At 29.2% G+C, this 15,357-nt stretch overlaps 2 protein-coding genes across 2 annotated transcripts; both read right to left on the minus strand.

Moving 5' to 3' along the window:
• Positions 1-5,650: 5,650 nt before the first annotated feature.
• On the minus strand, positions 5,651-10,901 carry LOC139900931 (uncharacterized). Its single transcript, XM_071883678.1, has 3 exons — positions 9,966-10,901; positions 5,984-6,051; positions 5,651-5,801 (listed from the first exon to the last, which is right to left on the minus strand). The coding sequence occupies exons 1-3, from the start codon at positions 10,899-10,901 to the stop codon at positions 5,651-5,653; spliced, it is 1,155 nt and encodes a 384-aa protein (XP_071739779.1).
• Positions 10,902-10,940: 39 nt separating this feature from the next.
• LOC139900932 (uncharacterized) lies at positions 10,941-12,096 on the minus strand. Its single transcript, XM_071883679.1, has 2 exons — positions 11,547-12,096; positions 10,941-11,398 (listed from the first exon to the last, which is right to left on the minus strand). The coding sequence occupies exons 1-2, from the start codon at positions 12,094-12,096 to the stop codon at positions 10,941-10,943; spliced, it is 1,008 nt and encodes a 335-aa protein (XP_071739780.1).
• Positions 12,097-15,357: the final 3,261 nt, after the last annotated feature.

A 15,357-nucleotide genomic window follows, 5' to 3' on the forward strand; every position in this document is an offset into this window, starting at 1 on the left:
AAAATAATAGTTTTGATAAAAATGATTTAATAATAATAATAATAATAATAATAATAATAATAATAATAATAATAATAATAACAACTTTATTAATAATAATAATAACTTTATTAATAATAATGATACTAATAACAGAAATGATAATGATAATTTTTAATACTAATGATACTAATAATGTTTTTAATAAAAATAATGATAACAATCATAATAATACTAAAAATCATGATTTTACTCATAATTATAATAATGGTAGTAATAATAGAAATTTTTAATAAAATGAAAGTTTTGTTAATAATGATAAAGTAAAAATGATAGTTTTAGCAAAAGTAATATATTTAATAATAATGGTAAGTTTGATAATAATTATAGTTTTAATAGATATCTTAATGATCATATTAATAATATCACTAATAGTATAATATTAGTAATAATAATGATAATAATAATGTTACTAATAATTATAGAAGGATACTAATAATACTTAATACTAGTAATAACAATAATAATAATATTAATTAAGTTAATGTTAATAATAATCATATTATTAATATTAGTACTAATAATAATTAACAGCATAAAAACAATAATTAATAGCAATAATAATAATAATAATAATAATAATAATAATAATAATAATAATAATAATAATAATAATAATAATAATAATAATAATAATTGTAAGAAAAGAACTACCTTATAAAGCTTAAAAAAAATTGCCACGAACCGGGCTCGAACCCAAGACCTCTCGTTAACCCGCTAACACCCCTCACCATTGCTTCGTTTCTATTTATCTGTTTTAATACGAATCCTATTTTACTTAACCCAGTATTCTGTTTCATCATCTTCTTCACAACATAACCCAATTAACTTAGGAACGAATCCAATCAAATCATCTAAATGGTTTTTGGACTTTCAAATGAAATATAATCGATCCATGTGAGTCTTTGAATCACTTGAAAACGAGGAAAGAAAAAAAAATTATAATTACTGCTACTGCAGCACGCGGCTAAAAAAAATCGTGATTTTGATTTCAAGATCGTTTTAGCTCATGATTATAACATGGAATAGGTTACAAATAATTCATGGAAACTTTCTGAATCCTCAATTTCAACAGGAGCATTAAAACACAGACGAATTTCGTGATGAACACTATCTTTGACTTTTTACTTCGAAACTTTGACCTCAAAATTTGATTTCGATATTAAAAATTGGATGTTGGTGTTTTGCAGATAGTTTAAGTAATTGATTTCTAACATAATTGTACTTACACATTTTGAAAATTGAATCGTTTTCGAAGCTTTTGAAAAATGAGACCAAAACAGAGATAAGCGAGCTGTAACTTTAAATTTTCGGTTTAAATTCGATTACTTAAACTACTTAAATTGATAATTGATAATGGTGATGAAAGTAATGAGTGAGTTAACCAATATCATAGATCAATTTGATTAACTTATAGTCAAATTTGTCGACAGGTAATGTTTGACTGGTAAATAAATAAATAAAAATCAGATTTGCAAATTCAAACAAGTTGGTAGGATAGATTTTAATATTTAACAGATTAGGAGACATAAACAAAATTCAAAATAGTTTGGAAGTGGACGTAAAACTAATCTGTACTGGTTTGTAATCAATTTAATAAGCAGTTGATTAAGATAGGAACATAATATGTATTTTCTATAATTATATATGTTTTAATCGTATATATATATATATATATATATATATATATATATATATATATATATATATATATATATATATATATATATATATATATATATATAACTGAATCTTATATATGTATATGTAATTGAAATCATATATTTGTATGTATATTATTTGTGTATAATTAATCTTATTATTTAATAAATATTACTATCATACTATTATTATATATAATAATGTAGATAATAATAGTTATAAAATGATAATAGTAATATTATTTATGATAATAAAAATATTTTATTCTATTTATAATAATAATGATAACTATCATGATTTTTAATAATATTTGTAAAAGAAATTTTGAAAATAATGATAATAATTATGATAATGACTATATCATAATTTTATTACGAAGTATAATAATAATGATATTAATGATGATAACCATTATTTTTAGTAACAATAATATTATAACAATTGAAATGTATAAACTTTCATATTTATATACTTTATATATAGTAATACTAATAATACTGATATTAAGGTTAATACTGATTATACCGAGGTAATATTAGTATAATAACTATATCTTGACTTGTTTAGATAACCATCAAGTGTTGCAATCGTTCACTAAATGAATTCAAAACCAATATATATACATTGAATATACTAATTATATTTTTAAACCAATAAATTTATTATTATAACATATTTACAAATAATATTCATATACACATAAATGTTCGTGAATCGTTGAGACGGTCATAGGGTAATTGATTATATGAACATAGTTCCAATATTTTCAAGACTCAAAATTACAGACTTTGCTTATCGTGTCGGAAACATTAAATCATTTAAAGATAAAGTTTAAATTTGGTCGAAAATTTCTGGGTCGTCACATAATCTATATATATCAAATTGTAATAATAATAGACCACAAGATTTCATTTTATAAACATAATCCTCAAGAAAAATCCTCTCGTCTGCATTAAGGTAAAATCATTCATATGATGAACACCTGGTAACCGACATTAACAAGATGCATATAGAATATTCCCAAAACAGAATCCTCTCGTCTGTATAACAGAATCCTCTCGTCTGTATAAAAATCGAAGTACTAAAGCATCCATACCTCGGATGGGGTTGGTTAGGCCCATAGATCTATCTTTAGGATTTGCGTCAATTAGGGGTACTATTCCCTAATTCTTAGGTTACCAAGCTAAAAAGAGCGATATTCGGTATTCATAATCCAACATAGAATGTAGTTTCAAGTACTTGTGTCAATTTTGTAAAAAATTTATAAAACTGCATGTATTCTCATCCCAAAAATATTAGATAGTAAAAAAAATGAGACTATAACTCACTTTCACAGATTTTTCCTTCGTTGGAAATAAGACTTGGCCACTGGTCGATTCACGAACCTATAACAAATGTGTACATATATATCAAAGTATGATTGAAATATATTCACAACATTTTTATTACGTTTTTATGATTTAAGTTTGTTAAGTTAGCAGTCCTCGTTAGTAACCTACAACTGGTTGTCCACCGTTAGATGTACAAAAATAAATCAATATATATATTATCTTGAATCAATCCATGACCCAGTGTATACACGTCTCAGGCTAGATCACAACTCAAAGTATATATATTTTTTAGAATCAACCTCAACCCTGTATAGCGAACTCGAACATTACAGCATATAGAGTGTCTATGGTTATTCCAAATAATATATATAGATGGGTTGATATGATATGTCAAAACATTGTATACGTGTCTATGGTATCCCAAGATTACATAATATTTGTTAGAATACATGTATAATACAATATAAGTTAGCTAGGATATGATTAGTGTAGATTTGTTGTAAAATTTTCGTAGCTACAACAAGTAAAAATTTTCAATTTTGTTTTACCCATAATTTCTTCGTTTTAAATCCGTTTTGAGTGATTCAAGTTGCTATGGTTTTATAATGAACTGTAATTTATTAAACTAAACAGAAAAAGTATAAGTTTATAGTCCGAAATACAGGTTACAAGTCATTTACTAAAGAGGTAGTCATTTCCGTCGAAAGAACGACATCTTGATGACCATTTTGAAAAACATACTTCCACTTTGAGTTTAACAATGATTTTTGGATAATGTATCATGTTCATATGAAATATCATTTTTGCAGAAAACAAACTTCCAATTCAAAGATTAAGATAGTTTTTATTTTTCTAACCCAAAACAGCCTCCGGTTTCACTACGACGTCGTATGTCCGGTTTTACAGTGTTCATCGTGTTTCCAGGTTTTAAATCATTAAGTAGCATATCATATAGATATAGAACATGTGTTTAGTTGATTTTAAAAGTCAAGTTAGAGGGATTAACTTTATTTGCGAACAAGTTTAGAATTAACTAAACTATGTTCTAGTGATTACAAGTTTAAATCTTCGAATAAGATGGTTTTATATGTATGAATCGAATGATGTTATGAACATCATTACTACCTTAATTTTAGTAGGTAAACCTACTGAAAATGAGAAATATAGATCTAGCTTCAAAGGATCCTTGGATGGCTTGAAAGTTCTTGAAGCAGAATCATAACATGAAAACAAGTTCAAGTAAGATTTTCACTCGAAATAAGATTGTTATAGTTATAGAAATTGAATCAAAGTTTGAATATGAGTATTACCTTGAATTAGAAAGATATCTTACTATAAATAAGAAAGATTTCTTGAGATTAGATGATCACTTGAAATCGATTTGGAAGATTGGAAGTAAGCTAGTAAACTTGAAAGTGTTTTTGGTGTGTTCTTGAGTAGTTGTTTTGTAAGTTGACCTAGGTTAGGATTTATGAGCTAGATTGAGCTAGATTTTGATGAAGGTGATTAAGAACACTTAGATCATCAAGAGAGAACAAGAGAGAGATAAGTTTGGTGCATGAAAGTTGGAAAATGAAAGTGTTATGGTTGGTGAAAAAAAACGTTATCCTACCCTTGAATATAAGGTTCTATTAGTTTGTATTTTTGTTAGATATTTCATGCTAGTTGCCAAATGATGGTTCCCACATGTTTAAGTGACTCATTAAGGCTGCTAAGAGCTGATCATTGAAGTGTATATACCAATAGTATATACGTCTAGAGGCTGGGTATTGTACGAGTACGAATACGGATTGAATACGAGTAAATTGTGTTTAATGTAGTAAATAGTATTTTACTGTAGCAAACAATATTTTACTGTAGCAAATAGTATTTTACTGTAGCAAAGTTAAAATTTACTATAGCAAATATTGTTTTACTGTAGCAAATAGTATTTTACTTGTACATCTTTGATTTAATTGTATTTCTTCATATATATATATATATATATATATATATATATATATATATATATATATATATATATATATATATATATATATATATATATATAAAATCAAAACTTACATCATAAAAAAATAAAACAATTATATAATTATCACAAGTTATGACATTCGTGAATCATCAGGCAAACTGGGTGGTCAATTGTCTACATGAAACTCATTTCAAATAATCAAGTCTTAACAAGTTTGATTGCTTAACATGTTGGAAACATTTAATCATGTAAATATCAATTTCATTTAATATATAATCATGGAAAAGTTCGGGTCACTACAAATTTTATGTATGTACTGTGTTGTGATTGATTGTCTTATTCCTCCACTAGATCACATATATATATATATATATATATATATATATATATATATATATATATATATATATATATATATATATATATATATATATATATATATATATATATATATATATATATATATATATAAAATGCTTACATACATGCACTAAACACAACACTCTTCTTTCTTCCTTGTATCTGTCGTCGACCATTGATCACCACCTCATTCAAATTCTTACTACTACTACTACTACTACTAACGAAGAACACCACCCACCATCAACCCCATGTACAACCAACCAAACTGTTTCTTCTTCTATTTTCAATCGCCCAAATAAACCACCACCTCTCCGTCACCACCAAAACCACGAACCATTAAACCGTTACCTATAATCATCACCATCAAGACCCATAACTTAACCACCCCACTTCCATTTTCTTTTTTCTTTTTTTCTTGCATCCGTTTCTGGTTTCTGTTTATTTATTTTTTTCGAACCAACCAATAAACCCCAACCTGCATGTTCTTCTACTGCGTGTTTCAATTCTCTTGCATCTGCTTGTTCTAGTCTCGGGTTATTGCTCAAACAGACACATCACCAAACCCCATTAAACTACTCATGTATTCCTGCAATTTAAAGCAACTGCTGCTGCTTACGTTCTACTTCTTTTTACTGCTATAATCACGTTTCTATATCTATTCAACCCACCTGCAATAGATTCCGGCTGCAAAGACTCAAAAACATTGAAACCCATTTAAGATGACAATGAACAGTGAACTATTTGAAGGTTACCATTGTCGCTATTCTTTTCTATTTACTCGTTTTCATCACCATTCACCTGCAAACAGTGAAGAACGATGATGAGCTGTTGTTGTTACTACTCGATATTTTTCTATTAAACCGAAGCTTGTGAAATGTTTATGTTCCTGTTTTGATACGACAATCCCCACTCTCGAGTTACGGCTGTAGTCGTGGTTCTTTTACTGTTAATTTAATTAGGGTGACTGAATCATGTTTGACGCCTTGGATCACTTTCTGGAGATTGCTTCTTAGACCAAAACCCATTTAATTAGTTGTTGTTGCTTCATGAATAGGCAAATCGTAATTATAATTTTTTTATAGTTTTGGGCTTCTGTTCGTTTTAATAAATGGGCTACTCTTTGGGCCTTTAATGGACTGCAATAATCATGATATTATTATAAGATGATAGATAAGCGTTAATGATAATGAATATGATGGTAAGCCGTGAAGATAAAGATGATTAAATAATGATGATGTTAAATAGATATTGATGATGAATGGGTTATATATTTTATTTCGGGGTATAAATCATATATGAACGAACATAGGAGTGGTTTGGGGAGTGTTGGGTAAACAAGAGGTCATGAGTTCGAATCTGGGCATTGACATAATTATTATCTTTTTTGAGGTATAACTATCACTATTATTAATTATTCTTATTATTGTTAAATTCAATTATTATTATTATTACTAATATTAATATTATGATTATGATTATTATCATTTTATATTATTATTATTATTATTATTATTATTATTATTATTATTATTATTATTATTATTATTATTATTATTATTATGATTATGATTATTATTATTATTATTATTATTATTATTATTATTATTACTAGTATTATCATTAGATATTATCATTATCATTATTATTATTATTATTATTATTATTATTATTATTATTATTATTATTATTATTATTATTATTATTATTATTATTATTATTTATTATCATTATTATTAAAATTAATATTTCTATTAAAATTATCATTATTATTATTATTATCATTATCATTATTAGTATTAACATTATTAATAATATTTTTATCATTTTTTATATATTACTATCATTATTATTACTTATACCATTATTATTATTATTACAACTATATTGTTATTATTATTATCAATATTACTATAAATATTATTATTATTATTTCAATAAAAGTTAGTTATATAAAAATATACTTAATAACACTATATTTTATAATTTGTTTATTTACAGTATATAAAATAAATATATTTGAATTAATAATGAGACACATGAATTACTAAAATAACAGTTATATTACTAATAATACATAAATTTATTCGACTTCAATTATATGTGTTAATATATATATATATATATAAATAATATAGGTTCGTGAATCTGAGGCCAACCCTACACTTGTTCAATGCCGTCATATGTATTTTTACTACAAAATACAGTATAGTGAGTTTCATTTGCTCCTTTTTTAAATGTTTTTGCAATATATATTTTTGGGACTGAGAATACATGCGCTGTTTTATAAATGTTTTACGAAATAGACACAAGTAATCGAAACTACATTCTATGGTTGGATTATCGAAATCGAATATGCCCCTTTTTAGTCTGGTAATCTAAAAATTAGGGAATAGACACCCTAATTAACGCGAATCCTAAAGATAGATCTATCGGGCCCAACAAGCCCCATCCACAGTACCAGATGCTTTAGTACTTCGAATTTATCGTGTCCGAAGGGAGTCCTGGAATGATGAGGATATTCTATATGCATATTGTTAAGGTCGGTTACTAGGTGTTCACCATATGAATGATTTTTATCTCTATGCAGTGCGAAATGCCTGATATGAGATGATGTTTATGAGAAATGGAAATGAAAATCTTGTGGTCTATTAAAATATTGAAATGATCGATTACGATAAACCTATGAACTCACCAACCTTTTGGTTGACACTTTAAAGTATGTTTATTCTCAGGTATGAAAGAAATCATCCGCTGTGCATTTGCTCATTTTAAAGATATTACATGGAATCATTCATGGCATATTTAGGACATTACCTTTCAATGGGACCAAATGTTGATGACTTCGTCCAGGTGGATTAGGACGGGCTATCACATTATTTTAGCGGAAAAACGCTCGAAAAAATAAATGATAACATGCATTATATGTAATGTTTTTATTACGGTCTTTTTTAGGGGGTTAGAAATTATGGTTTAGAAATTAGAGTTCGAAAATTTGGGTTTAGAAATTTGGGTTTAGAATTAGGGTGTAGAGTTTAGAAATTAGGGTTTAGATTGAATTTTTAATACGAACGGTATAGAGTTTAGGGTTTAGGGTTTAAGATTTAGGGTTTAGAGTTTAGGGTTTAGGGTTTAGGGACTAAACCCAAAACACTAAACCTAAACCATAAACTCTAAATTGGGCTAACTTTTGAAAGAAAAAAAAAACAATGAAAAGAAACTATAGTTAAAACATTACTCATGATGCATTTTATCATTTATTTCTTCAAGCGTTTTTCTGCCAAAATAATAACATTAATCACAAAGTATCTTTTTAAATGTTCATATTTTCACGTGATCTTTATATTTGAAAAAAAAATTAAAAATGCAAAAAAATTACTTCCCCCGAAAAAAGTGCTTCCCTCTTGATGATTATATATATATATATATATATATATATATATATATATATATATATATATATATATATAGATATATATATATATATATATAGATATATATATATATATATATATATATATATATATATATATATATATATATATATATATATATATATAGTGGTAGGATCAAGGGGAAGTAACCAATCGGGGGGAAGCGGGGGAAGCAATTTTTTTTTTTCGTTTTTTGAAAAAACTTTATTCACAAACATTATAGATTGGATGAAAATATAAACATAATAAAGACACTTTGTGATAAATGTTTTTATTTTGGCGGAAAAACGCTCGAAAAAGTAATATATAACAATTATCGTGTTTTTATAGCGTATGTTGAGGTTTTAGATATTAGGGTTTATAGGGTTTAAATATTAGGGTTTAGAAATTTAGGGTTTAGGGTTTAGATTTAAGGTTTAGATTATGTCTGGCAAACGGTTCAGGTTAGATCGGTTTGGGTAACGGGTCAAAATGGTTTTGGGTTGAAATGGGTCGTAGGTCAAACGGGTCAATTTTTCAAACGGGTCAATATGGGTCAGGTTGGGTTGGTTTGGGTAACAGGTCGAAGCGGGTCACAGGTCAATTGGGTCAAATGGGTCAAATGGATTACATCACTTTTTTTACATTTATTACATTATTATATATTATATATGTATAAGAAAACGCTAGATTTTTGAGCCCGTGCGATGCACGGGGGATGTAATATACTTTTCTAGTAATGATTTCTTATTAAATTAGTATCAACTTACAACAAATAAAAAAATATATTTTTGGAATAAAAATAATATAATTTTTATTTGTCGAACAATTTTTCTTTTTAGGTTGTTCGATTATTATATCATACATGATTTTATATAGTTCATTTATTCGAGTCACAATTGTTAGTTGTTTCAAAAAATGTGAATACAAAAATTTAGAAGTAATGATATGTAATTAAGAGTTAAATGATCTCATAAAAATGAAACATAGTACTAATTTCTAACAAAAGAAACATTAAACATACATTATATTTCAATGATGTCCAAATCTCAAATACAATCAAAACATTTCCTACATTTAAGTCTATAAGTGTTGCAACACTTCTTTGAATACAACATTTTTGGTTTTGTTTGATATTTGATTATCCTTGTCTAGAATTAGTATCTTTATTCCTTGCCGATTTGTTACCCGTGAAAGTGCAACATATAGTTGTCCATGACTAAAGACAGGTTTTGGTAGAAATAAACCGACATGCTCGAGTGATTGTCCTTGACTTTTATTTATGGTCATTGTACAGCACACCGACAACGGATATTGTCTTCTTTGGAATCTAAATGGTATTCTCTTGTCCGTAGGAACGATTAGCATACGTGATATAGCTGTTATTTTCCCCACGTTTGTACCGGTTAAAATTTTTGCTTTGATAATTATTTCCCTTAATTCTGTAACTTGTAACCGTGTACTGTTACACATACCTCCAGCTTGATCGACATTTCGAAGGAACATAACTGGCACACCAACTTTCAGCCTTAGATTGTGCTTTGGTAATCCACCAACTTCAATACTATTTAAAAAATCAGTATTGTATAGTTCACTATTGAAGTCAGTGTCTCTTTGTGACGCACATATACTATCCGAGCTCAAATAGGACCTTTCTTCACCTTCCAAACAATGCATCATTCTATCATTAATGATGTCCACAACTTCATGAGTTGGAGCAAGAATAGCACGTTGTTGATAATATTGTGGATTGGAAAGATTAAGAAGATATTCAGGATAAACAGTTGAGATCAAAGAACTGACTGGATCAACAGAATCAGTTATCAAAAGATCTTCTGGAACCTTAATATCAAAAACCCCGTCTTCAGATTCATCGACATTCCCATTGCCTATGTCTAGTATCCATTCAGCAAACTTTCTAGTATCGACATCAGTTGAAGATGTTGCAATTCCACCCAATCTCATGTTAACTGTGAGTTTCAAAACAGTAACATGACTCCATAAATAGGAGGAATTGAGTGATGCAGCAACTATATCTTGTCTTGTACCCTTTTGAATGACAGGTAATATTTGTCGAAAATCACCACCAAACACAACAATTTTACCCCCAAATAGAGTATCCATGCTATGAGGATTAATTCGACGGCATATATCACACACAGATCAATCCAATGCTTCAACACACAGCCTAGTCACCATTGGGGCCTCATCCCAAATAATAAGTTTTCCCCTCCTAATGAGCTCTGCCAAATTGCTGTCCGGAGTAATCGTACAAAAGGACTCATCTGTCGGGTGTAGTGATATTCTAAAACGTGAATGAGCGGTCCGACCTCCAGATAACAATAAAGCTGCAATGCCACCTGTAGCAACATTTAAAACAATTTCTCCTTGACTTCTTAATGCAGCAGTTAGTGTAATGAAATGCGAATGTTCAACTTCAAATGTACTTTTGTCGTATGATAGCTCATCTATAATAAGATGGTTTTCAGAAATATTCCTTGTATTATATGATGGGACAGGCATGGAACTAAAACTTCTCAATGAACTACCATTACGCTGAAGTAATCTTTCGATCTCTTGTAAAGTCAAATCTTTCAAAAGTTCGATCCCAATCTGTGTGCCTGCAATCAATTACATTTGATTAATTAGTATATTAAAGATGTCAAATAATAAATGATATAATTTAAATATCATTTCCTGGTCTGTTTAGATGAACGACATCTACCGACAAAAATTCAAATGTTTTGTCAAATACATCTTCCGGATGACTCATAGTGTTATTTAACAGTAATTGTGCGAATAAATTTCGAACAAAATGTCCACCCTCGCCAAAAAAAGCCTCTTTAATAGCTTCTATATACTCCTTATCATCACCCAATAAACCTAAATGGTAGCAAGCATCTTTGAAGTTATCAAATAGGATACCATCTACCGTCCAGATATCTTGACACGAAGTTGGACCTTTAACTTTGTTTAGTAGAATTCTAAGATAAAAAAGATCACCAGATCCTGGTGCGACATGATGAATCCGTCCAATTGCACCGCTTTTAATTTTGCGCAACCTCCAAACCCTGTTGCTTTTGTCCCAAATGAACTTCTTTGGAAAATCAACATAAGTCAACGAACATGCTTCTTGGTTGACAACATTACACTTCATCCATTCAAGAAACATTGATGTATTGACAGATGGTTTTTCTACTACATCTTCTATTACTTCATCTTCATCAAAAATTATTTGTTGTTCTCCCTCCAAATGGAACGGTAGTCTTATAACTAACGGGCTATGATGATGTATATCGAATGAGAAAATTCTCCACATCTCTTCACAAGATGAAACATATCGATAATCATATTATTCTTTTATTTCATCAGTTTCTTGATCACAGAGTTGTGCTGTAATCTTATCATTGCCTTTGTTGATATATTTGAACAAATATCTAATTGAACCTACTTGGTTACACCACTCTATATTGAGATGTGTTTGGTACATTTTTAGTAGTTGAGGGTTATAAGCCACGACATAGGTGTTATCCAAATCGTGACCTTGTTTTCTGATCGTTCTTCCGTCATTCCTTCTTCTGTAGATGGGATAACCATCTTGATCAGTTTTTGTGACATATGAGAAAGGTTTTGGAAACCTTTTTGTACATATTTTGGTTTGTGAATCAATGCAGGTGCAAGATGGATTCTTTTCCCACACACGGGCCGTGCATCATTAAATCTGACACGAGTTGATAAAGTTCGGGTTCGTTGATTTCATCAGGTATTTCAGCACATATATACTTATCTACATCTTTTGGTTGAGGTATTTTGCTAAATTGATCAAGGAATAAGCATATTTGGGCATGAGGCAAACCACGCTTTTGAAATTCCACTGTATAGACTTCTATAAAATAAACAAAATAATGATTAATAAGTCAGTGTTGTATTATAGGATGATTTAAAATGTGTTGTATATTATTAGTTAGAGAAGTAGTATGTAGCATATACTATTTAATAAATGAATCTAACACATAATATAATTTGAGAAGTAGTATAAAGTTAATAGTCAAACCTGCTTTCAAAGTACCAAAAATCCTTTTTTTCCTTATATGTTTCATTAGATGGTCGAGCTTCATTTTAAACATCCTTGCATACAACGATGGTTTGTCTTCTGGTTTAAAACCTGTCCCGTCCAATTCTCTTCTGATTTCTGGCCACTTTGAATTACATGTAAAAGTTAAAAATAAGTCAGGATAGCCGAATACACGACAAAGTGCCATTGCATCACAATAATTCTCAATCATATATCTAGCACTACCCGTGAAAGAGGATGGAAGTTTGATCATATTTCCCATCATACTGTTCACCGCATCACCCGATAATGTTGCATTCATTATGTTGGTGAAGGTATCAACTCTTAAAATTTTTTGATTCTTCCTTATGTTTGATATTCTTTCTGCCTCAATCATAGTGTAAGCATCTACTACGAATTGTTGATACAACTTACGACCCAAGTGCACAAGTGTTGGTACAGCACGTTCTTGAAGTTTAAATGCAAAAAATTCACGCATACTAACCCTTTTTTTCTTCCGTGTGGTATGCTCACACTCATCGACATCATGATGAAGTATGTCTATACGGTACCCATCTTCTGCATAAATAAAAAGAAGTGGATATTGTAGAGCTAAATATTCGGTGTGAAGTTCCGAGATTCTTTTTAAGCCGTTAACGTGACTGTCAATTATTATCTCCCTTTCGTCAAAGGAAGATCATTGATATCACCAACAATAAGTGCAGCAACTTCATCAACCGTCGGCAAATTGTAATTACGGCCATCTTTGGTTCGTTTACCAATTAATTTTATTTTCAACTGCATATCAGGATCATCTTTAAACCGTTCACGGGCCATCCGCCAAGTCTTGACAAGATGATTATGTTCATCAAGAACTTGCATTATTTGAACAATGAGATCCTCGTCTAGTGAGTTGCGTGAAGAAGTTGCGTTTGTATTTTTTTCCCGCTTTTAATAAGTCAAGCATTAACAAATTGACCTTTTTAAATTATCAATATGATTTTGGTATTCCTATTATTTGATGTTACAATATATGAATAAGACTAATCATACCTTATTGATTGTTTCCTGTTACTTGCTTCATTTTCAGTATCATATATGTATAACTGTCTGAAACGTGCTTTGAGACCAACAGTTGGTAATAATCCTCCATACTGGTGAAAATTTTGTCCACTAATTTTAAATGTATAAGGTCCACAATTATTGGTGAACCGATTGTCCACCTTTCCACCCATGGAAGTAAATGCAAAAATCATGTTGTACTGTCTAACATTCTCAAGGAAATGTTTACTTTTTGGATGGTTGTTGGTATATAGATCCTAAATTAATTTAGGAGGCGACTTGGTGAATTCTGGCAGAGCTATTTTACCTTTAAGACAACAAAGTGAGAATGCACCGGTTACACCTTTAGTCTGTTTCCCACGTCTAGTCTCTTGAAGCCATAATTTACCACCGCAAGCAGAACATATATACGTAAGATCTCCGTGATCAACATACTCTGTTAAAGATAACAGTTAATTAGTTTATCTTTTCAAAAAGTTTTTAAGGGAACACTTAATCAATCTAAAAATAACAAATGAGAACCTTTAGAAATTCCCTTGAACGATGATTTCTGAATACCCTGGCAGACCTCGTGTTCGATGTCGAAGGCAATGGGTTTAATATTACGCCTCCGTTGGTTGTTGATATATTTTCGCTTTGACCGTGAATCTAAAGATAGATAATCCACACTAATTATGAGAATTTTTCTAATTTTAGAAAAATCAAATATAACATTGCTCGAATATAATTACCTTTGCATAGACTGTTCGATGTAGATTCACGTTGTTGACTATTAGTAAATGATTGCCTAAAAAATCTATGACTTGGTGTTTTTGGTGCAGGAGTTCCAATAGTATGTGAACAGTCACCCTGTTTATATGTCGAATGTTGAAACATGTTTTCTTTTCCGACAGTTGATGTAAATTGTGTTGTAGATGAATTCACACACGTTGTTCCACTTGTATTGGTTAAATCTGAATCAACAAATACATACAGTTTACTATTAATATTCCCAGAAAAGTAATATAGATTTATAAACAAACAAAACACACAAATGACTTTAGTTTTAATAGCAAATAAACCTGCTAGTATTGAACGCGATGGGGTGCATTCTTGGCCAATTGTTGTTGTTGTCTGTTTTTTGTGTCTCATTATAATGTTACTAACAACTATCTTTGCAGTGGAGGAGATTGCTAAGAACCATAAAAATGTAATAATATTCACAAATAGCTTCATAAGGAACATGGTAAAAAACAAAAATTGTTAATGTAACTTCATAAGTAAGGTAAGGATAACCTGGATTTGATCTATTAACGTCCGTTTCTTCATTAGATAATGCCTTTTTTCTCTTAATTGAATGTTCTTCGTTAGCTGTTGATTCTTTTGGTTTTGATCCATTGAGACGTGAAGATCTTCTACAAACCCTATCCATTTCCCTCAACTTGAATCAAAGAACGAACTGTTATTTTACTGATTGTTGAAGAT

Source organism: Rutidosis leptorrhynchoides, chromosome 3 (assembly GCF_046630445.1).
Source record: "Rutidosis leptorrhynchoides isolate AG116_Rl617_1_P2 chromosome 3, CSIRO_AGI_Rlap_v1, whole genome shotgun sequence".
NCBI classification, from domain to species: Eukaryota; Viridiplantae; Streptophyta; class Magnoliopsida; order Asterales; family Asteraceae; genus Rutidosis; species Rutidosis leptorrhynchoides.